This window comes from Leopardus geoffroyi, chromosome A2 (genome assembly GCF_018350155.1).
Source record: "Leopardus geoffroyi isolate Oge1 chromosome A2, O.geoffroyi_Oge1_pat1.0, whole genome shotgun sequence".
Lineage (NCBI taxonomy): Eukaryota > Metazoa > Chordata > Mammalia > Carnivora > Felidae > Leopardus > Leopardus geoffroyi.
This window is the reverse complement of record NC_059331.1, coordinates 20544309-20566912: the sequence shown is the minus strand read 5'-3', so window position 1 is coordinate 20566912 and position 22604 is coordinate 20544309. Positions and strand designations below refer to the sequence as shown.

The following is a 22604-nucleotide window of genomic DNA, read 5'->3' as shown; positions in this document are numbered from 1 at the left end:
CTTTTTTTTTTTTTTTTTTTTTTTCAACATTTATTTATTTTGGGGACAGAGAGAGACAGAGCATGAACGGGGGAGGGGCAGAGAGAGAGGGAGACACAGAATCGGAAGCAGGCTCCAGGCTCTGAGCCATCAGCCCAGAGCCTGACGCGGGGCTCGAACTCACAGACCGTGAGATCGTGACCTGAGCAGAAGTTGGACGCTCAACCGACTGAGCCACCCAGGCGCCCCATCTTTATGTCTTTATAGATTTGCCTATTCTGGATATTTCATATGGTTTGAATCACACAATAAATGGCTTTTTGTGTCTGGCTTCTTTTGCTTAGTACAATGTTTTCAGGGTCTATTCATGTTTGTAGCATGTCAGTATGTCCTTATTTTCTATGGCTAAATAATATTCCATTGCATGTATATACTACATTTTTAATCCACTCATCAGTTAATTGGCATGAGTTGTTTCTACTTTTTTAGTATTATGAATAATATGCCTATAAATATTGATGTGCAAGTTTTTGTATGAGCATATACAATGCGCATACATTTTCAATTCTCTTGGATATATACCTAGAAGTGGAATTGCTAGGTCATATGCTAAGGTTTTTGTTTTTTTTGTGTTTTTTTTTTTTACCTGAAAACAAAACAGATGCACCTGGGTAGCTTAGTCAGTTGAGCATTAGGCTCTTGACTTTGGCTCAGGTTCTCTTGGTTCATGGGATCAAGCCCCACATCAGGCTCTGCTCTGACAGTGCAGAGCCTGCTTGGGATTCTCTCTTTCCTTCTTTCTCTGCCTCTCTCCCATTCTCTCTCTCAAAATAAAGAAACTTAAAAAAAACAAAAACAAAACTGCCTCTTACAACCACCAATCTGTTCTCTGTATCTATGAGTTTGTTTTGTTGTTTCCAGTTTTTGGTTTTTTTTAGATTTCATATAAGAGAAATCATATGGTATTTGTCTTTGTCTGGCTTATTTCACTTAGTACAATGCCCTTGAGTTTCATCCATGGTATCATAAATAGCAAAATTTCATTATTTTTTATGGGTATTCCATAAAATGGGTAACATTCCATTGTATGTACAAACCACAATTTCTTTATCCATTCATCCATCGATGGACACTTAGGTTGTTTCTATATCTTGACTATTGCTGCAATGAACATGGGGGTGCAGGTTATCTTTTCAAATTAGTTTTTTTGTTCTGTTCACATAATACCCAGAAGTGGAATTGCTAGATCGTATGGTAGTTCTATTTTTACTGTTTTCCATAGTTTCAGCACCAATTTACCTGTCACAACAGTGCACGAAGGTTCCCTTTTCTCCACATCTTGATCAACTTGTTTTTTTTTAATTTTTTTAATGTTTATTCATTTTTTTGAGAGACAGAGAGAGACAGAGCATGAGCGAGGGAGGGTCAGAGAGTGAGAGGAAGACACAGAATCTGAAGCAGGCTCCAGGCTTTGAGTTGTCAGCACAGAGCTTAACGTGGGGCTGGAACCCATGAACTGCAAGATCATGGACCTGAGCAGAAGTTGGCCACTTAAGTGACTGAGTCACTCAGGTGTGCTGTCATCAACTTGTTATTTCTTATCTTTTTTAAAAAAATCATAGCCATTCTAACAGGTGTGAGGTTATATCTCATTGTGGTTTTGATTTGCATTTCCCTGATGACTAGTGATGTTGAACATATTTTCACGTACCTATTGGCTAACTGTGTGTTTTCTTTGAAAAAATGTCTTAGATCTACCCATTTTTATTTTAATTAATTAATTAATTAATTTTTTTTTTTGAGAGAGAGAGGGCGCAAGTGAGCAAGGGGCAGACAGAGAGAGAGAGAGAGAGAGAGAGAGAGAATCCCAGAAGGGACAAAGAGAGAGAGGGAGAGAGAGAGAAAGAGAAGCAGGCTCACCCGAAGTGCGGCTCGTGTTTACCCACTGAGGTTTGAGCTCACCCCAAGCAGGGCTTGTGCTCATCTGAAGTGGAGCACAAGCTCACCTGATGAGGGATTCGAACTCATGAACCATGAGATCATGACCTGAGCCAAAGTCAGATGCTTAATGACTGAGTCATCCATGCACCCAGACTGGCCCATTTTTTTTTTTTTTAATTTTTTTTTCAACGTTTATTCATTTTTGGGACAGAGAGAGACAGAGCATGAACGGGGGAGGGGCAGAGAGAGAGGGAGACACAGAATCGGAAACAGGCTCCAGGCTCTGAGCCATCAGCCCAGAGCCTGATGCGGGGCTCAAACTCACGGATCGTGACCTGGCTGAAGTCGGAAGCCTAACCGACTGCGCCACCCAGGCGCCCCGACTGGCCCATTTTTAAATTGGATTGTTTGATTTTTTTGCTATTGAGTTATATGTGTTCTTTGTATATTTTGGATATTATCCCCTTATCAGATATATGACTTGCAACTATTTTCTTCTATTCAGTAGGTTGCCTTTTCATTTTGTTGATGCTTTCCTTTGCTGTGCAGAAGCCTTTTAGTTTTATGTAATCTCACTTGTTCATTTTTGCTTGTGTTGCTTTTGCTTTTGGTGTCAGATTTTAAAAAATCATCACTAAGACCAATGTCAAGGAGATTACCACCAATGTTTTCTTCTAGGAGTTTTATAGTTTCAGGTTTTACATTCAAGTCTTTAATACACTTTGAGTTAATTTTTGTGCATAATATGTAGATAATGGGCCAGTTTCATTCTTTTGCATGTGGTTGTCTAATTTTCCCAACATTATTTATTGAAGAGACTGTCCTTTCCACATTGTTTATGCTTGACTCCTTTGTTGTAAATTAATTGACCATTAGTATATGAGTTTATTTCTGAGACCTCTATTATGGTACATTGACCTTTGTGTCTTTTTTTAATGTCCATACCATACTGTTTTAATTACTATAGATTTGTAATATAGTTTGAAATCAGGGAGTGTGATGCCTCCAGCTTTGTTCTTCTTTCTCATGGCTGCTTTGGCTTGTCAGGGTCTTTTGTACAGGTTCTACTCAAATTTTATGGTAGTTGTTTTCTATTTCTGTGGAAAAAAAAACACTGGACTTTTGATAGGGATTGCATTGAAATTTGTATATGGATTTGGGTAGTATGGCTATTTTAACAATGTTAATTCTTCCAATCCATGAGCATAAAATATATTTCCATTTATTTGTGTCTTCTTCAGTTTCTTCCATTAATGTTGTGTGGCTTTCAATTTACAGGTCTTTCGCCTCCTTGTTTAAATGTATTCCTAGGTATTTTATTCTTTTTGATGCAATTATAAATGGAATTGTTTTCTTAATTTCTCTGACAGTTCATTAAAAGTGTAAAGAAAAGTGACAGCTTTTTGTGTATTGATTTTGTATTCTGCAACTTTACTATATTTGTTTATTAGTTCTAACAGTGTTTTGATGGAGTCTTTAGGGTTTTCTAATATGGTATCATGCTATCTTCAAATAGTGGTAGTTTTACTTCTTCATTTCCAATTTGGATGCCTTTTATTTCTTTTTCTTGCCTAATTGCTCTAGCTAGGACTTCCAATACTATGTAGAATAAAAGTGGCAAGATTGGTCATCCTTCTCTTCTTCCTGATCTTAGAGAAAAAACTTTTAGCTTTTTACTATTAAGTATGATGTTAGCTGTGTGCTTGGCATATGTGGACTTTATTATGTTGAGGTACATTTCCTCTATACCCTTCTCTGTTGAGAGTTTTTAACATAAATGAATGTTGAGTTTTGTCACATTTTTTTCAACATCGGCTGAGATGATCATATGATTTTTTTTTTTAATTTTTTTTTCAACCTTTATTTATTTTTGGGACAGAGAGAGACAGAGCATGAACGGGGGAGGGGCAGAGAGAGAGGGAGACACAGAATCGGAAACAGGCTCCAGGCTCTGAGCCATCAGCCCAGAGCCTGACGCAGGGCTCGAACTCACGGACCGAGAGATCGTGACCTGGCTGAAGTCGGACGCTTAACCGACTGCGCCACCCAGGCGCCCCTGATTTTTACTTTTCCTTTTGTTAATGTGGTGTATCACCTTGGCTGATTTGTGGATTTTGAACCATCCTTGTATCCCTGGAATAAATACCACTTGATCATGGTGTATGATACTTTCAATGTACTATTGAATTCAGTTTGCTAATATTTTGTTGAGGACTTTTGCATTTATGTTTATCAGGGATCCTGGCCTGTAATTTTCTTTTCTTATGGCATCCTTGTCTGGCTTTGGTATCAGGGTAATCCTGGCTTTGTAAAATGAGTTTGGAAGAGTTCCTTCCTCTTTTATTTTTTGGAATAATTTGAGAAGAATTGGTATTTTTAAAAAAGTTTTTAAATGTTTATTTATTTTTTGAGAGAGAGAGCTAGCCAGGGAGGGGCAGAAAGAGAGTGAGAGAGAAATCCCAAACAGGCTTTGTGCTGTCAGTGCAGAGCCCAATGCAGGGCTCAAATCCATAAACCATGAGATCATGACCTGAGCTGAAACCAAGAGTCAGACACTTAACCGACTGAGCCACCCAGGTGCCCCAAGAAGGATTGACATTAATCCTTTTTTGAATGTCCGGTAGAATTCACCAGTGAAACCGTCTGGTCCTGAACTTCTGTTTGTTGGAAGGTTTTTGATTATGAATTAAATCTCTGCTAATAATCAGTCTGTACAGATTTTCTATTTCATCAGAGTTCAGTCTTGGTAGGTTATATGTTTCCAGGAATTTATCCATTTCTTCTAGGTAGTCCAATTGGTTGGTGTTTAATTGTTGAAAGTGGTTTCTTATGATCCTTTGTATTTCTGTGGCATCAGTTGTAACATCTCTTTCATTCCTGATTTTATTTGACTCTTTGCTTTTTTCCTTGGTGAGTCTAGGTAAAGCTTATCAATTTTGTTTATCTTTTCAAAGAACCAGCATTTGGTTTCACTGATACTTTCTATTGTTTTTTTAGTCTCTATTTCATTATTTCTGTTCTGATCTGTTATTTCCTTCCTTCTATTAACTTTGGGCTTCTTTTGCTCTTCTTTTTCTACTTCCTTGAGGTGTAGGCTCTTTATTTCATACTTTTCTTGTTTCTTGAGGTAGGCATTTATCACTATGAACTTCCTTCTTGGAATTACTTTTGCTGCATTCCATATATTTTGGTATGTTATATTTCCATTTCTGTTTGTCTCAAGGTATTTATTTCTCCTTTTGATTTCTTTTTTGGCCCACTGGTTTTATAGTAGCATGTGGTTTAATATCCACATATTTGTGAATTTTCCAGTTTTCTTCATGTAATGAAGAATTACATTTCTATTGTAGTCAGAAAAGATACTTGATATTATTTCAATCCTCTTACATTCTGTTCTGTAACATAACATATGATCTATCTTGGAAAATGTTCCATGTGCACTTGAAAACATGTATTCTTTTTTTTAAATTTAATTTTTTAATTTTAAATACAAGTTAGTTAGCATATAGTGCAACAATGATTTCAAGAGTAGATTCCTTAATGCCCCTTACCCATTTAACCCATCCCCCCTCCCACAACTCCTCTAGTAAACCTCTGTTTGTTCTCCATATTTAAGAGTCTCATGTTTTGTCCCCCTCCTTGTTTTTATATTATTTTTGTTTCCCTTCCCTTGTGTTCATCTGTTTGTGTCTTAAAGTCCTCATATGAGTGAAGTCATATGATATTTGTCTTCTTCTGATTGACTAATTTCGAGCATGTATTCTTTTTCTTTTGGATGGAATGTTCTGTGCATTTGTTAATTCCATCTGGTCTAACATGTCATTTAAGATGATTGTTTTCTTACTGATTTTCTGGCTGAATTATCTATCCATTGATGTGAGGGTGTTAAAGTTCCCTACTAGCATTGTACAACTGTCAATTTTTCCTTTAGGTCTGTTAATATTTGCTTTATATATTTCGATACTCTTATGTTGGGTGCATAAATATTTACAAATGTTATATCCTCTTGTTAGATTGACTTTTTATCATTATGTAACACCCTTCTTTGTTTCTTACTACAATGTTTATCTTAAAGTCTATTTTGTCTGATATAAGTATTGCTACTGCAGCTTTCTTTTGGTTTCCATTTGCATGGAATATCTTTTTCTATCCCTTCACTTCCAGTCTGTGTGTATCTTTATATCTGAAGTGTATCTCTTACAAGCAGCATATAGATGGGTCTTTTTAAAAATCCATTCAGCTGCTCTATGTCCTTTAATTGAAGAATTTATTCCATTCACATTTAAAGTAATTATTGAAACATATGTGCTCATTACTATTCTGTTGTTTTTTGGTTGTTTTTGTAGTTCCTCTCTGTTCTTTTCTTCTTTTCCTGCTCTCTTCCTTGGTGGTTTGATGACTTTCTTTAGTGGTATGCTTATTACTCTTTATTTTATGGGTATTTATTATAGCTTTTTGCTTTGTGGTTACCATGAGGCATACATATAACAATTTATACCTATAACGATCTATTTTTAAGCTGATAACAACTTAAGTTTGAGCCCAGTCTAAAGCTCAACATTACTCTTCCCAATATGTTTTATGTTTTCAATGTCACATTTTACACCTTTTTATCTCATATTTTACATCTTTTTGTTTGTGTATCCCCTAACTAATTATTGTAATCATAGTTATTTTTATTATTTTTGTCTTTTAACCTTCATACTAGCTTTATTTTATTATTTTATATTTAAGAGTAGTTGACACACAATGTTGCATTAGTTCCAGGTATACAACATAGTTATCCAACAACTCTATACATTATGCTATGCTCACCACAAGTGTAGCTACCATCTAACACCATGCAATGCTATCACAATACCATTGACTATATTCCCTATGCTGTACCTTTTACTCCCATGACTTATTCATTCTATAACTGGAAGCCTGTATCTCCCACTCCCCTTCATTGATCTTGCCCATCCTCCACCCTCTCCCCTCTGGCAACATCAGTTTACTCTTTACATTTATAGGCCTGATTTTTTGTTTGGTTCATTTGTTTATTCATTTATTTTGTTTCTTAGATTCCACATATAAATAAAACCATCTGGAATTTGTCTTTCTCTGACTTATTTAACTTAGTATAACACTCTCTAGGTTTATCCATGTTATTGCAAATGGCAAGATATCATTTATTTTTATGCCTGAGTAGTATTCCATTATATACATATAAAGTCACATATTCTTTATCCATTTGTCTATCAATAGACACTTGAATTGTTACCAGATCTTGGTTTTTTTTTTTTTTTAAGTTTATTTATTTTGAGAGAGCATGCACACACATGAGCAGGGAGAAGGAGAATCCCAAGCAGGCTCTGTGCTCTCAGAATGGAGCTTGATGCAGGGCTCAATCTCATGAACCGTGAGATAATGACCTGAGCTGAAATCAAGAGTTGGATGCTTAACTGACTGAGCCACCCAGGTGCCCCCAGATCTTGGTTATTGTAAATAATGCTACAATAAACACACAAGTGCAGATGTCTTTTTGAATTAGTTTTTTCTTTTCTTTGGGTAAATGCCCAGTAGTGGAATTACTAGATCATATGGTATTTCTATTTTTAATTTTTTTTAATGTTTATTTATTTTGAAAGAGAGAAACAGAGGGAAAGTTGGGGAGGGGCACAGAGAGAGACAGGGAGTCACAGAATCTGAAGTAGGCTCCAGGCTCTGAGCTGTCAGAACATAGCCCGACGCAGGGCTTGAACCCATGAACTGTGAGATCACGACCTGAGCTGAAGTTGGATGCTTAACCGACTGAGTCACCCAGGTACCCCTTATTTTTAGTTTTTTGAGTAACCTCCATATTGCTTTCCCAAAATGTCTGTACTAATTTACATTCCCACAACCTTTTCCTCTGTATCCTTGCTAACACTTGTTATTTCTCATTTTTAGATTCTAGCCATTCTGACAGGTGGTCTCAAATTGTAGTTTTGACATACAAACTTTATAAGCAATTAATCCACTAACTTTACTATATATTTATCTTCCAGTGAGATTTATTCTTTCCTTTGTATTTTTGTTACTAATTAGCTCCCCAAACTTAAACTCACAGGTCCCAAAGCAGAGGTTACTGCATGTCACACAGGATCACAGGGAAGCATCAGGTTTTAGTCAGGTGGCAGAAAGCAGGAGTAAGAAAAGAGCTTCTCCCATGGCCTCTGTCAGAGTGGGAAAGGCAAGGAAGGATAGGGTAAACAGGTTAAGATTGCCTGGTTTGAGTCATTTCTGTGGTTCCTAAGCTATATAGATGTCTAATACCTGGCTTCGAATGATTAAGGCAGAGGATTATGGCTTTCTGGATGTAGAAGACAAAGACAGAGGGGGTTTACCCTGAATTGGTTAGTTTGAGACCCATATAAATTGTTCCATGTATCCGTAGTTTGTTCCTTTTTACTGCTGAGTAGTGGTGCATTGTATGGATGTACCACAGTTTGAATAGTCATTTGGGTTGCATCCACTTTTCTGGCTATTATTCTACTATGAAATTTTTGTGGAAGCTTTTGTGTTTTCAATTTTCTTGGATATATACCTAAGAGTGGAATTGCTGGGTCTTATGGTAACTCTACACCTAACTTTTGAGAGATCATCAAACTATTTTCACATCAGCTACCCCATTTTACATTCCTAAGAGCAATCTACATAAGATCCAGTTTCTCCAATCCTACTATCTACTGTATTGTAGATATTACTATATTGCAGAGCTGCAGCTGACTGCATTTGCTGATGGACTGATGTGAATGGGGATGGATAGAGATAAGTAAAAGAGAGGGTTCAGAAGAGAATTTGAATCAAACAGATGTGGTGAATGGTCAAGGCACAAGGAGAAGCAATTTTGGATAAAATCATGAAGTGTGGGGGTCCTGTCTGCCACATTATGTTTGAAAAAACCTATTAGACATCAAAGCAAGACATTAAGTGGGAAGTCATACGTTGGGTATGGAATTCAGAGGAGCTATCAGGGATGGTGATGTAGATTTGAATGGCATCAGAATATAGCAGATATCTAAGACCATGTCGATGATGTTATCTGGGAGTACACATTAAGAGGGACTAAAAGAACTTTTATGATTGAGCCCCTCATAGGTTAGAGGCTCATCAATGAAGAAGCCATTGATAAGATTAAGAAAAAGCAGCCAGTGAAGAAAAAGCAGGAGAGTGTGATGTTCCTGAAGCCAAACAGAGTGTTTCAAGTAAGAGAGAGTTGTCAACTTGTAGTCTGATGCAGAGAGAAGGCAGAGAGCAGAGGATACACTATTTTCATGTAAGCAAGTTAGTTGGTGATTTTAGATGGTGTTAGTTTTTGTTGTTCAACCAACCACCAAAACATAGAGACTCAAAACAATAACCATTTATAGAACTCACAGGTCTGTGGAGTGACAATTTGAGCTAGGATCATCTGGGTGATTTTTCTGTTCTCAACTGGGTTCGCTAAAAATATGTGGTCCGTTGGTAGGTGTGATGGGGGCTGGTGATGTAAGATGGCCTCATCAGAGACAGCTCATCTCTGTCCCATATGTTGTCTCATGCAACAGTGGTAATCTCCTTGATTAAGATGGTTGTTTAAGACCTCTTAAAGTCTAGGCTTGCAACCGGCACAATATCACTTTTACTGCATACTATTGGCCAAAGAAAGTCACAGGGAGGCCTAGATACAAGAGGAGGTTAAGTAGCCTGTCTGTTATTGATAGAGCTACACAGTCACATTGCAAAGGTGCATGGATACAAGGAGGACAGTAATTTTGGTCATTTTTGTAAACAATCTCTCTCAATCAATACCCTTGACCAGTGTAGCTTCCGTGGAGTTGGGGGGAAGGAAAGACCAATTGGAGTGAATTTATGAGAGAATGGGAAGAGCGAGAGAGGAAACAGTGACAACATGTTTTGCTATAAGAAGATGCAAAGAACTGGATAGGAGGTAGTCAAGAATGGACTTTTTAATGGTGGAGGATACTTATGCTGATGTAAATGATTTGGTGAAAAGGAAGAAACCAGTTCAGAGAAACAAATGAAATTACAGAACAACATCATTGCAAAGGCAGGAGGTGACAGTGGGCAAAAGGAAAAGAAGAGCACCAGAAGAGCAAAGTGGAAGGGGTGGCATTGGATGGGGCAAAGATAATTCACTTCAACTCAAGGAAGGCAATGAGTGTGGTAAAAAAGGCCAGCTGAGATGGAGGATGAGACAGTAGGGAGATGGAAGTCCAGTCTGCTGCCATTTTCTCAGTTAAGGGTGTAGTGATATCATCATTTGAGGTCAAAAGGAAAAGAGGAAGAATAGCGCATTGAGGAAAAAGGAAGTGATGTGAAATCTTCAGATCAAAAAAACAAATTTACAGAGAAGTGTCTTGAGAAGCAAGTCTGTCCATCTGTGGTCTTGAAGATAAACCCAAACCACGCAATATGGTGATTTGTTTTTCTTCACGGAAATTCAGCTTTTCTTGTGGATGAAGTAGGTGAAGGGTTGGGTTCACACAAAGGTGGAGAGAGAGGGCCAACAGTGGTAAAATTGTAAGAGAATCCTTGACAGAGAATGGAATCTGAGCTGGGGAAAAGGGTAGTACAATACTGGTAAGGTCAATCTTTGGGAAGTCCTTATTAGGACTGAAGAAACATTTGGATCAATGCATAAGAATCAGTGACTCTAACACAGAGGTTGACAAACTTTTTCTGTAAAGGACCAGATAGTATTTTAGGATTGATGTCACAATCACAACCACTCAACTGCAAGCCATAGTTTTCTGACTTCTGCCCTAAAGCATAGAAAGCAAAAGTTAGAGACCAAGATTATTAAAATCAGTATTGGTGTTGCTGTGGTCAGTTATGACAAGGACCAGGACAATGCCACCCAAAGTATGGTGAGCATTTGCTACCACTGAGATTAAGTACAAAGATTGAGATTAAGCACTTAGAAATTTGTATAGCAAATTGAAACAGAAATTTTATGTGTGTCCAGCCTAACAAAAGTAAGCCTTATATTCTGTATACCTTTTCTACTTGTTTTTTCCCACAATTCATTTTTATTGTTTTACAAAAGAATTAGTATATGATGGATTGGACACTTTTTTTTTTAAAGGCCATTCCTTAAAGGCAGCTTGAAAAGCAACAATCTCTGGTGCAATTATCGGAGTGGGTGATTCAGGTAAAATGGAAGTCAGAATCACTGGAGGTAAGAGGCAAGGGGCTTGGAGCATCATCTAAGTTAATACTGAAGTTACTAAGAATGGTGTCACACATAGGGTGGCAGTGATATCAGTGGGAGCCCTATTTGTGTTTCAGCACCCTGGAGAAGCTGGTCCTGAGGATGGAAGCAGAGCTGAGGTTCCTTAAGATCATGATACCTGCTATTTCCCAAAGAAAACAGCATCCAAATTAGCACAAAACTTGAAAAACCTTGTGCCTAGTCACCACTAAGGTCAGCCTCCTGTGCATTCTATGGGCTGTACTGCTCTCAAGAGCCAGCAAAGTGTCTGACTTCTGTCTAGGGGCTTGCCAAATAGACAGCCAATGGGTGCAAGCCCCAGCTGGCTCATGATGGCAGGCTAACAGAGCATGGATTCAAAGGCAACTCTCATAAGAAGAGGTGCCTGGAGTCTTTGGGAATATAAAGCCTAACTGCTCCCAATTGCAAGATCAGGAGATAATGGTGCCAGGGCTATGGAATGGTACACTTGGCTCTTGATGTGTGAGAACAGCCTCAGGTAGCAGTTTCTGATTTGGATAGAGCCAGTGGCATATGGCCACTGTCAGTCAGCACTAAAGGGTGGGAGTGGGGGGAGAGATATCTGTCTTTTCCCACATAGAAGGTGGAGGCCTTGGGGTCTTCATGGTGTAGGAGTCACTGAGACACACAAAACCTGGTCAGACATTTATTGGGGGCAGTGGAGTAGTTCTCCACCCTCTGGTACTTTTAGACTGATAGGATTTCAATATGGAACTCCGGCTGGTTGGGAGTGACTTCATATTGTGCCTGTAGAATATCACTGGTCTGGAAGGCAAAATAGCTCTTTGGGGCCTGAAGGATGCAGACAGCATTGCGTATTTGGCAGTAACATCGATGGCACTGCCACATGCGAACCCAGGACTGGAGCTTGACTGCCGCCTCCTCCTGGATTACATAGATCTTCAACAGGTCCCGCCGCTGCTTAAGAACCCGCCTCCACAAAAGTGTTCTCCACCAGAGCTGAATCATCCAGGCCCTGAGGGCTGCCACCAGCAGGGTGCGACGTACCAGGGTGCCACGCCACCAGGCCTGGATCTTCTCAGCTGCCTTGATTCTTGCTCTGTGGCGTTTTTGACAAAGCCTCTAACCAAGCAAAGCAGAGGACTCCACATGAATTTGTTATGAACAACCACAAGTCTGGTGTCTGCCACGAAGGAGCTCTGATCTTCTTTCTTAACTAGCCTTTCCCCTGGTGGTTCTGAGGACCCAGGAGTCCTGGGTGGGGTTTTGCCTCTACTTCTACCTTACCTGTGGCCATAGACGTATTGGTCATCTTCTGAGTCATAGTGTCCTCATCTACAAAATGGGGATATGCTTGCCCTGTGATCTTCACAGGTTCTGTGGAAACAATTTCTGATCCAGAAGACCTGCCATGAGTGTGAGGAACCAAAAGGTCCTCTGAGGATGAACCTCTGCATTTATGGTCTACATCTCAACCCAAATTCCAGCCTATGATTCTGCCTCCTGATGCCTCATGCCAACCCATAGCCCCTTGAGGGCTTTCCTTTACCTCACTTCTTTTGATTTCCACTACCTTTCAGTCACCCCTATATCCTTCTAAACCCAGGTTTTACTTTCTCTGGATTTCCAGTTCCCACTACTGTGCCCCACCTTCCAGTGGCCTGTCCGCATCCTGATTCCTCACCTCTCTGCTGTCTCTTCACACTTAACATAGCTCACGCAGAATAGGGAGGGAATTTATGGGGACAGGAGAGCAACACGGAGCTGACTTCTTAGCTGTGGGACCAGAGATGGATCCTTCACTTTTAAGAACTCTGTGCTCAGATGGTCAATGAACTGTGGTTCTCTCATGCTCCTAGGCTCCACCTACCTTCAGCTTCTCAGTCTCTAGTGCATCCTTATCTGGACCAGACTTCTGCAATCAGAATATAGAGAAAGCATGAGTGAGGACCAGTCTCTGTGCAAAGTCCTCACAGGTCTACTTCCCCATTCTTTCTGAGTCCTTTTTTTTTTTTTTTTTTAAGATTAAAAAAAAAAAGTTTATTTATTTAATGTGAGAGAGGGAGAGAGGGAGCATGAGTGGGGGAGGGGCAGAGAGCGGGAGAGAGAGAATCCCAAGCAGGCTCCATGGCATGGAGCCCAACACAGGGCTCAATCTCACAACTGTGAGATTATGACCTGAGCCCAAATCAAGGGTGGGATGCTTAACTGACTGAGCCACCCAGGTGCCCCTCCTGAGTCCTTTTGAAGTCATCTGGTGCTTCCCTCTGCCATGGGCTAACTCCCTACCTCCAGGGAGGGGGTGTTTGGCTGTCTTACACAGCATTTACCGCCCATGGTTTGGGGCAGTAGTTCAGGTGTTCACACCCCCTCTGGTTGCTGCTCCACTGGTCCTGGCAGAAGCAGGAAGGGTGGGAGAGGAGGAGATAGCCATGATGTCACAAGGGCAACTATGACCCAGGGACCAGGTTGCCTCAAATTTGTTGAGTAAAGAGGAAACATCTACCCATTTCCCTCCTGCCAGGGATTGACCAGGGATTGTCCTTGGGGAAAACATAGCCCCCGTGAATCTGTCCTGTCCAAAGGATGACCTCTAGTCTGGCCCACCCACAAGACTTTCCTGTCATCATCACTAAGGAGAGCTGCTTACACAGTGCAGAGGAAGGTTCCTGGGCTCAGGGTGCTTCCTGTGTCTTGCCTTCTCTGCCTCCATGCCCTTCCTCAGTGTGTGGGAAAATCCTTCTTTTAATTAGTGAGTATGTGAGTATGTGAGACTGTGAGTATGGAGGGTGAGCAGAAGGGGCTAAGGAAGGGTCAGGATGGAGGTACCTCAGCCTATTTCTATTCCCCTCCGGCTGCTGAACCCCTGTATTTCTACAGTTGTTTGGTGCCTAACAAGCCAATATATGTTCCTTAAAACAAAATAAGCCCTTCCACTCAGTGTCTGAAATTTACTGGGCTGGAGGAATTTTCCAAACATGAGTCATTATGTAAGAGACAGTGTTCCCCAGTGTAGATTCCTCTAGTGGTAGCAATGGTCATATTTGAAAGAGTCACTTAGTTATTCAGGCTTGCCTCCAAGACCAGCTGCCTCTGGCTGTCCCCACTGCCATCTCACAGGCACGCTCACTTTCATCTCTTAACTGACTCTGGATAGCCCCCTCCAGACCTCAGTGACATGCTGACGTGGTCTCTTCGTTTCAAGACCTTAACTCTCCACCAAAAAAGATGAGGACTTGGCTTTCTGCCCCATCCCCAAAACCTCACTTTTTCTCCCTTCATCTTCCCCACTAGGTCACTTGCTGCCATTTAGGTCTCCAATGGCAATTTAGTGTTTATATTATCATGACTCTGTGAGTGCCACTGACCACTGTGCCATGGAGCACATTCTGGTTCCCTATCCTTTCTTGCACAACTTCATAAAAACTTTTTATCATGAAAATGTTTAAATATATACACAATTTGACAACAGATAAGGACTCCCTATGTGCTCATGACCCAGGATAACCTGTTTCCCTGCTCTCTGCCCCACGGATGAGTTAAGCCATGGCAGAGAGTGCCATGAGGAACATCTTCCCGCATGTGTCTGTGCCTCCATGGGAGGCATTCTCCAGGGAATGCACACGGGGGTGGCTTGCTGTGTCATGGGACAGGTGGTTCCTCCATGCTACTAAATGCTGACAGATTGTTTTCCACAGTGGCACCACCAGTGCAACCTCTGTCAATCACCTCCTAATTTTCGCCGAACTGAAAGACGTGAAGTGGTGTCACCTTGCTCTTTTAATTTCCATTTTTCTCACTAGGGACTTGAGCAGAGCAGGATTCTTCAGGATGAATAACAGGGATCCAACCTTGACACAGACCCTTTCTAGCTGTGTGCACTTGAGCAAGTCTTCCAGTGGTGTCTGTTTCCTCCTGGGCAAAGTGAAGATAGAAACATGGTTCCTCCTCCAAGGAGCTCTTGTGGAGATTCATGAAGGTGAAGTCCTTGGAATGGCACCCGGTCTTAGTACTGCTCTGTGTCTTTCAGCTCTTATGATTATTTCATCTTGACCTTCTAGCATCTCTGTGTAATTGCCTGATAGAGTCCTTGGCCTATTTTTTTCTGTTGGATTCCCATCATCCTCTTGGATGACTTCCTTGGACAACCTTTTGTGGATAGATATGTTACAAATATTCTCTCCCCAACAATCATCGGCCAGCTGACTTTCTTCATGGTGTTATTCATTGCACAGATATCATTCCATCCATTTCTCCCTTTGTAATTGTGCTTTTGAAATTTTTTAAATTAGTGCTTTCTCATCCAGGGTCACATATTTTCCTGTTAAGTTCTGGTTTACATTTTACACTGAGGTCTTCACCAAGTGACAGAACATGATCCTGCACATTGGGTCTCCCTCTTTCTTGGATTTAGTCCCTATTTTGGATAGAGCACATGTTATGATAGTTTCCTAAGGAAAAGTATATGGATATCAATATGTAGAGATTTGCATGTCTGAAAATGACTTTTTTTTACACCTTCAAATCTGATTGATAGTGTTGCTGAGTATGGAATTCTACACTGAAAATAGTTTTCCCTCAGAATTTTGAGGAATTGCTTTAACTGTTTTCCTAGAGGTCTAATGTTACTCTGATTCCTTTCTCCATATGATGTGACTTATTTTTTCCTCTCTGGAAGCTTTTAGGATTTTCTCCTTATCCCTTTAGTTTTTAGGATGTTCTGAAATTACTGTTGTTTCAATAAGTGATTGCATAGTGAAGGAATACATGATTCCATCTAGGTCTTAGATTTATGTCTTCATCAGGGTTCAAATCCTACTCCCTAGAAACAACTGTCCCAACATTTCTGAGCCAACCATCCCAGATCCCTCACACCCACTAGACATGTTGTTCTCAGCCTCTCTGAGATGTTCCCCCACTCCCTGCCTCACTCACTGTATGGGGCACATTAGTTTATAAAATTTGTATTATTCAACTATTGGAAACTTTATTGTATTAGTTTTTAAAAAATCATTTCTACCTTTTAATTTTCTCCATTTTAATACTTAGAGAAAACCTATTAGATCATAGATTGATCCTCTAATTTTCCAATATTTTCTACACTATTTTGTCTTTTTATTCTACTTTTTTAGAAGGTATTCTCCATTTTTAAAAGTCTTAACTTTCAAGAGCTCTTTCTTGTCCTTGGATTATTCTTTTATAGCACAGTATTCTTATTTCATTGATTTGTTATCTTTTATTAGGAATAGTAGTAATAGGGGCACCTGAGTGGCTCAGTCAGTTAAGCATCTTACTTTGGCTCAGGTCATGATCTCATGGTTCATGGGTTCCAGCCCCACCAGCTCTGTGCCAACAGCTCAGAGCCTGGAGCCTGCTTCGGATTCTGTGTCTCCCTCTTTCTCTGCCCCTCCCCAGCTCGTGCTCTGTCTCTCTCTCTCAAAAATAAATAAACATTAAAAAAAAAAGAGAATAGTAGTTGTAATTGTTAAGTTTGGTTTTTTAAACCTTTTTCTTCTGTTCCCAGTACGATCTCTTTTCTTTTAAGTCCCCTTTTTTCTTTTTATTTCAGTCTATCATGTTAATGATCCTTGGTTGTTTATTCATGTGTGTGAGCGTGGCACTGAAATGCCAAAGGGAAGCTCAGGGTGCATGGGTGCGGTTTCTTAACTGGTACCACTCAGAGTAGGTTAATAAGGCAGAGTTGGGTTTTGTTTCAGTGGGGGACCCCCCAAATTAGCATTTATTTGTTTTATTCTTTGGAGCTTGTGGTAGATTGCTTTAGTGGTCTTACATTCATACTTTTTCCTACGGGACTTTGTAGTTTCTTCCCGTAAGGGGACAGAATCTATCTTCCTGTGTCTTAGATTGGCAATGTGATGTGCTTTGGCCAACAGAATAAGGTGGAATGATGACATGCAAGTTTGGCCTTGGCTTTGAAAGTCTTTGCCAATTTATGTTTACCCTCTTGGACTTCTGCCATTGCAACAAGGAAGTGCCCGGGGTATGAGGAAGAGGATGAGAAACGTGGGGCAGAGTTTCTCTAGACAAGCTACCCCAGCTAAACACAGCCTAGGTCAGCATGCTTACTGCTGCCTGCCACTGAGGCTTGTGGCAGTCTGCCATGCAGCATTTGCGTAGCAATAATTGACTGATGTCCCAGAAAGGAATCCCAGAACCTCAAGTCAGAGAGTGGAATGAAACCTGACTAACTGCAAGCCTTCAGAGAGCTGAGCTGACACCAAGGGTTGGAGGCCTCACTGTCTAGCCTACACACTTTCAATTAATTGCTCCATTTTAGTATGCCTTCCACCACCTCTGCCTTCACCTCTGCCTTCCGCCATGACTGAAATATTGGAGTCTAGATCCTCTCTGGTTCAACTTAGGCAGAAAAGAAAACTCTCTTCAGCCAGGGTGGAGGAGGGGCTATTGCCAGCTGTACACATGAAGGAAGAGAATGGGATGAGGGAAATCCAACAAATCCGTATTTAAATGTTTACTGCTCACCTTAGATTCTTAGTGTCTCAAGTACACACTGTTATTGTTACAGTCTTTTGATGTATTTTCATGTGCTTTACCATACTCCTAGCTCTACTCTTTTTGTCAAAACCGTCTTAACTGATTGTGGACACTTACTTAATATGATTTTTTATCAGCTTGTCAAGTTCCCAAAAACTCCTGATCAGATTCTTATAGGAATTGAGTTCCACCTGGAGATCAACTTGGAGATAATTTGCAATTTTACAATGTTGAGTCATTCTATCAATAACTATATGGTTTATCTCCCCTTTTATTCAGTCTTCTGTTACCTCCTTTGAGCGATGGACAAGAGTGGCATATGTAACTTCAAGGATATGCCCTAAAAGAGAAGGAATATGCCTTTCTCCTTCTCCTTCCTCCTCGCTGGCTAGATTGTGGAGGGGATTGTTGAAGTTGAAACAGCCATTTGGGATCATGAGGTGATCTTGGGCTCACAGACTGTATACAGCAGAGTAACAAGGTAGAAGGAGCTAGGATTCTTCACCCTGTGAAGTGCCATCCCGGGGTTTGGACACCTATTTCTCAACTTCTTTGGAAAAGAGAAATAAACCTCCAATTTATGTGTGGCTCTGCTATTTTGGTCATGCTGTCCTTCACAGTGACCACATAGTTAAGATCTACCCAGTGGTTCTCAAAGTGGGGTTCCCTAGAACAGTAGCCACAGCATTACCTAGAAAACATACTAGAAATACTCATTCTTGGGACCCTGTAAACTAAATCAGATATGTTGGGTGGGGCCAGCAATCTGCTTTGATGAGCCCCCTCACATGATTGTGATGTATGCTACAGTTTGAAAAGCATTGCTCTATTTCGATCCAACACATATAACAGGATGTCCACTTTCTTTAAGAGACACAGCTCAGAGGTTATCCTAGAAGTGAAGACTGCACACATGTGCTTTGTGTAAGTCAAGTGAGGCAAGAGAAGGACCTGACAATTCTATTCATTCCTAACACAGTTGTTTCATGAACGGCTGATGGTTGCCCATGACTCCTGCCTGCTGACTTGTTAGGCTAAAGACTCCACATTTGGCTCATAGGTGACCAATCCATGATTAGATTCACATTCATTCATTCTGATTCTAGATAATTAGCTGATTTACCCATCAATCTATAGCACTTTCCCTTTTCACCACACTACACAGCATTAGAAGAACTGGGTTCATTAAATGAGAGATAACCCCACACTTACTTGAGAATTCCCTAGACACACCTTCTGTCAGGTTTATAACTCAAAAACTAATTTTTGAAAACCACTTTCTGAGAAGTTCACATCAAATTCAATCTCTTAATTTTTTTGTCTTTACATTTTATTTAAGTCTTTTTTAAAAATTTAAATTCAAGTTAGTTAATATATAGTGTAGCAGTGGTTTCAGGAGTAGAATTTAGTGATTCATCACTTACATGTAACACCCAGTGTTCATCCCAACAAATATCTTCCTTAATGCCCATCACCCATTTAGCCTATCTCCCCAGGCACCTCCCCTCCAGCTGCCCTCAGTTTGTTCTCTGTATTTAAGAGTCTCTTATGGTCTGCCTCCTTCTCTGTTTTTATCTTATTTTATTTTTCCTTCTCTTCCCCTATATTCACCTGTTTTCTTTTTTTTATTTAAAATTTTTTTAATGTTTATTTTTGAGAGAGAGAGACAGAGCACGAGCAGAGGAGAGGCAAAGAGAGAGGGAGACACAGAATCTGAAGCAGGCTCCAACCTCCGAGCTGTCAGCACAGACCCCAACGTGGGGTTCAAACCCACCAGCCATGAGATCATAACCTCAGCCAAAGTTGGACACTTAACCAACTGAGCCACCCAGGCACTTCCTTTTGTTTCCTAAGTTCCACATATGAGTGAAATCATATGATATTTGTCTTTCTCGGACTTATTTCGCTTAGCATACTACACTCTAGCTCTATCCACATTGTTGCAAATGGCAAGATTTCATTCTTTTTGATCCCTGAGTAATATTTAAATGTTTATCAATCTAGTGAGATTTTTTTTTTTTTTTTGCGGTTTTAACAAACTGACATAAGTGAAAATGAAGGTTTATTGGCTCACAAAATGAATTCCCCATAGTATAGGTAGTTGTAGCTTCAGGCATAGCTGGCTCCAGAGGCCCAAAGGAATCCTCACGGCTTAGTCTTTCTCTTGGCAACTGATGGATCCACTTTACTCTGTGTCAGTTCCATTCTCAGCTATTTCCATGTGGTGCCCCTAGCAGCTCCGGTTTCATCATCTTTATAGTTGGTAATCCTAGGAGTTTCAATACAGCACCACAAAAGAGACTCAATGGCCTGACTTATGTCATGCACTCATTCCTGAACCAATCGCTGTGGCCACATGCATAAAATATTCTGACATTTCTAAGTACTTGCACGTCCTAGGCTGAGTTTAGGTTAGGTGCATGCCTCCATCATCCAGGAGCAACCATATTGGTACCCTCCATGAGACTTCTCCATCTCATCTTTGAGGGGCTCTTAGGGATAAGGGGCAAGAAAGACCTAGAAGAGAAGAAATACATCTAAGGCAGGTTAGCTATTAATGATCTCTACCAGAAAGGTACAGATCCAGAAAATCCAGTGAATTGAAAAACAGAGACAAGGAGACATGACATCATGAAATGTGTAGGACAGAGGGAGGCCCAGACTGGGGGAGAAAGATACTGAGGAACAGATTATAGATATAATGAGAGACAGAATTATGAGGAATAGACCGAGACACATAGAGAGATGAAAACCAACAGAGAGAGCAGTATCTGTAGATGAAATGGCGAGACCAATAGATCCTCCTTCCATTGCCCATATATACACACACAGAAGCATTGCCAGAGAGACATAATAATTCCAAAAATCCTAGAATAACATGTCAACTGGGTATGAAGGACCTAGGATGGTTGTCTGAGAGATTCATTCAGGGATGGTGGGGCAGCTGTTTCCAGAAAATAGGCTGTGAACCATGGTGAAGCCACAAATTCAAGTCCTGGTACCATTGTGTATTCATTCATTACATAAATGTTTATTGAAACTGCAAAAAGACAGCCACAACCTAATGAAAAGTTTCTCAAAGCTTGAACAGACTTTTCTCCAGAGGTGGACAAATGACCAAAAGGCACAAGAAGATGCCCAACATCATTCATCATGAGGGAAATGTAAATCAAACTGCAATGAGATACCACTTCCCACTCACTGGGTTGGCAAGAATTTGCAAAAATGAAAAAAAAGTGTCAGTGGGGCGCCTGGGTGGCGCAGTCGGTTAAGCGTCCGACTTCAGCCAGGTCATGATCTCGCGGTCCGTGAGTTCGAGCCCCGCGTCGGGCTCTGGGCTGATGGCTCAGAGCCTGGAGCCTGTTTCCAATTCTGTGTCTCCCTCTCTCTTTGCCCTTCCCCCGTTCATGCTGTGTCTCTCTCTGTCCCAAAAATAAATAAACGTTGAAAAAAAAAAAAGTGTCAGAAAAGATGTAGAAAAATTAGAACCCTGTACCCCATTGGTGGGAATGTAATGTCGTGTAGTGGCTAAATATTTGTAGTGACATTATTCACGTAGCCAAAAGGTGCACACAATCCAAATATCTATCAAAAGATGAGTGGAATGGGGTTCCTGGGTGGCTCCATCAGTTGGGCGTCCAGCTCTTGGTTTCCACTTAGGTCATGGTCTTGAGGTTCGTGAGTTCGAGCCCCACACGGGGCTCAGTGCTGACAGTGCGGAGCTTGCTTGGAATTCTCTCTCTTCCTGTCTCTCTGCCCCTTCCTGCCCTCTGCCTCAAAATAAATAGATTTTTTAAAAAGTTAAAAAAAATGAGTGGATAAACAAAAGCTGGTATAGACACACAATGTTAATCAGCTATAAAAAGTCATGCAGTACTGATGCATACTATGGTGTGGATGAGCCTCAAAACCATAAGAAGTGTAAGAAACCAGACAAAATATTTTATTATTCCATTTATATTAAAAGTCCAGAGTAGGTAAACTTATGGAGACAGAATGCAGATTGGCAGTTGCCACTGGCAGGAGGATGGGCTACCAGGGAATTAATGCTTAATGAGTATAAGGTTTTCTTTTCTTTTTTAAAAATTATTTTCAAGGTTTATTTATTTATTTAAAAAAATTTTAATGTTTATTTATTTTTGAGAGAGAGGGAGAGACAGAGCATGAGTATGGGAGGGGCAGGCTCCAGGTTCTGAGCTGTCAGTACAGAGCCTGAAGCAGGACTCAAATCCATGAACTGCGAGATCATGACTGAGGAGCCGGATGTTTAATGGACTGAGCCACCCAGGAACCCTTTCTTTGGTTTTCTTTCTTTTTTTTTTTAATGTTTATGTATTTATTTTGAGAGAGAGAGTGTGTGTGAGTGGGAGGGGGCAGAGAGGCAGGGAGAGGGAGAGAGAATCCCAAGCAGTCTTCATGCTAGACACGGAGCCTGATGTGGGGCTTGATTTCACAACCATGAGATCGTGACCTGAGTCAAAATAAAGAGTCAGATGCTTAGCTGACTGAGCCACCCAGGTGCCCCTTAATGGGCACAGGATTTTCTTTTAGGACCATGAAAATGTTTTAGAACTTGATACAGAAGACAGTGGTTGCTTAACATGGCGAAGGTACTAAAGGCCACTGAATTTTTAGTCTTATATTAATCGTTAATATTATATGGCTAATCTAAAAATGGTTATGTGAATTTTACTTAAATTATATTCATGTTTTGTGTTCTTTCATGTGATGATCAGTCAGGTGCAGCTGCAAGAAAATAGAAGCACGAAATAAAGTTTATTATACTTCAATGTCTCAAAGAAGAGGTCATCGCATGTCACACAGGGTCATCAGGTTTTTATCAGGTGGCAGAAGACAAGGATGAGGGAAAAACTTTTCCCATGGCCTATGTCGGAGTGGGAAAGGCAAGGCAGGAAAGGGTAACAGTTTAGAATGGACTGGTTTGAGT

At 40.5% G+C, this 22604-nt stretch overlaps 1 protein-coding gene across 7 annotated transcripts in view; it reads right to left on the bottom strand.

The window, feature by feature from the left end:
* Positions 1 to 11812: 11812 nt before the first annotated feature.
* The window catches only part of IQCF3 (IQ motif containing F3), a 63603-nt gene continuing 52811 nt past the window's right edge, over positions 11813 to 22604 (bottom strand). For 4 of the 7 annotated variants that reach the window (XM_045492986.1, XM_045492985.1, XM_045492987.1 and 1 more), the window contains 2 exons: positions 13011 to 13055; positions 11813 to 12262 (listed from right to left, as the gene is read on the bottom strand). In XM_045492986.1, the coding sequence (XP_045348942.1) occupies positions 11867 to 12262; positions 13011 to 13055 (441 nt within the window). In that variant the 3' untranslated portion in view covers positions 11813 to 11866. The other 3 variants (XM_045492988.1, XR_006715854.1, XR_006715855.1) reach the window with 3 other exon arrangements.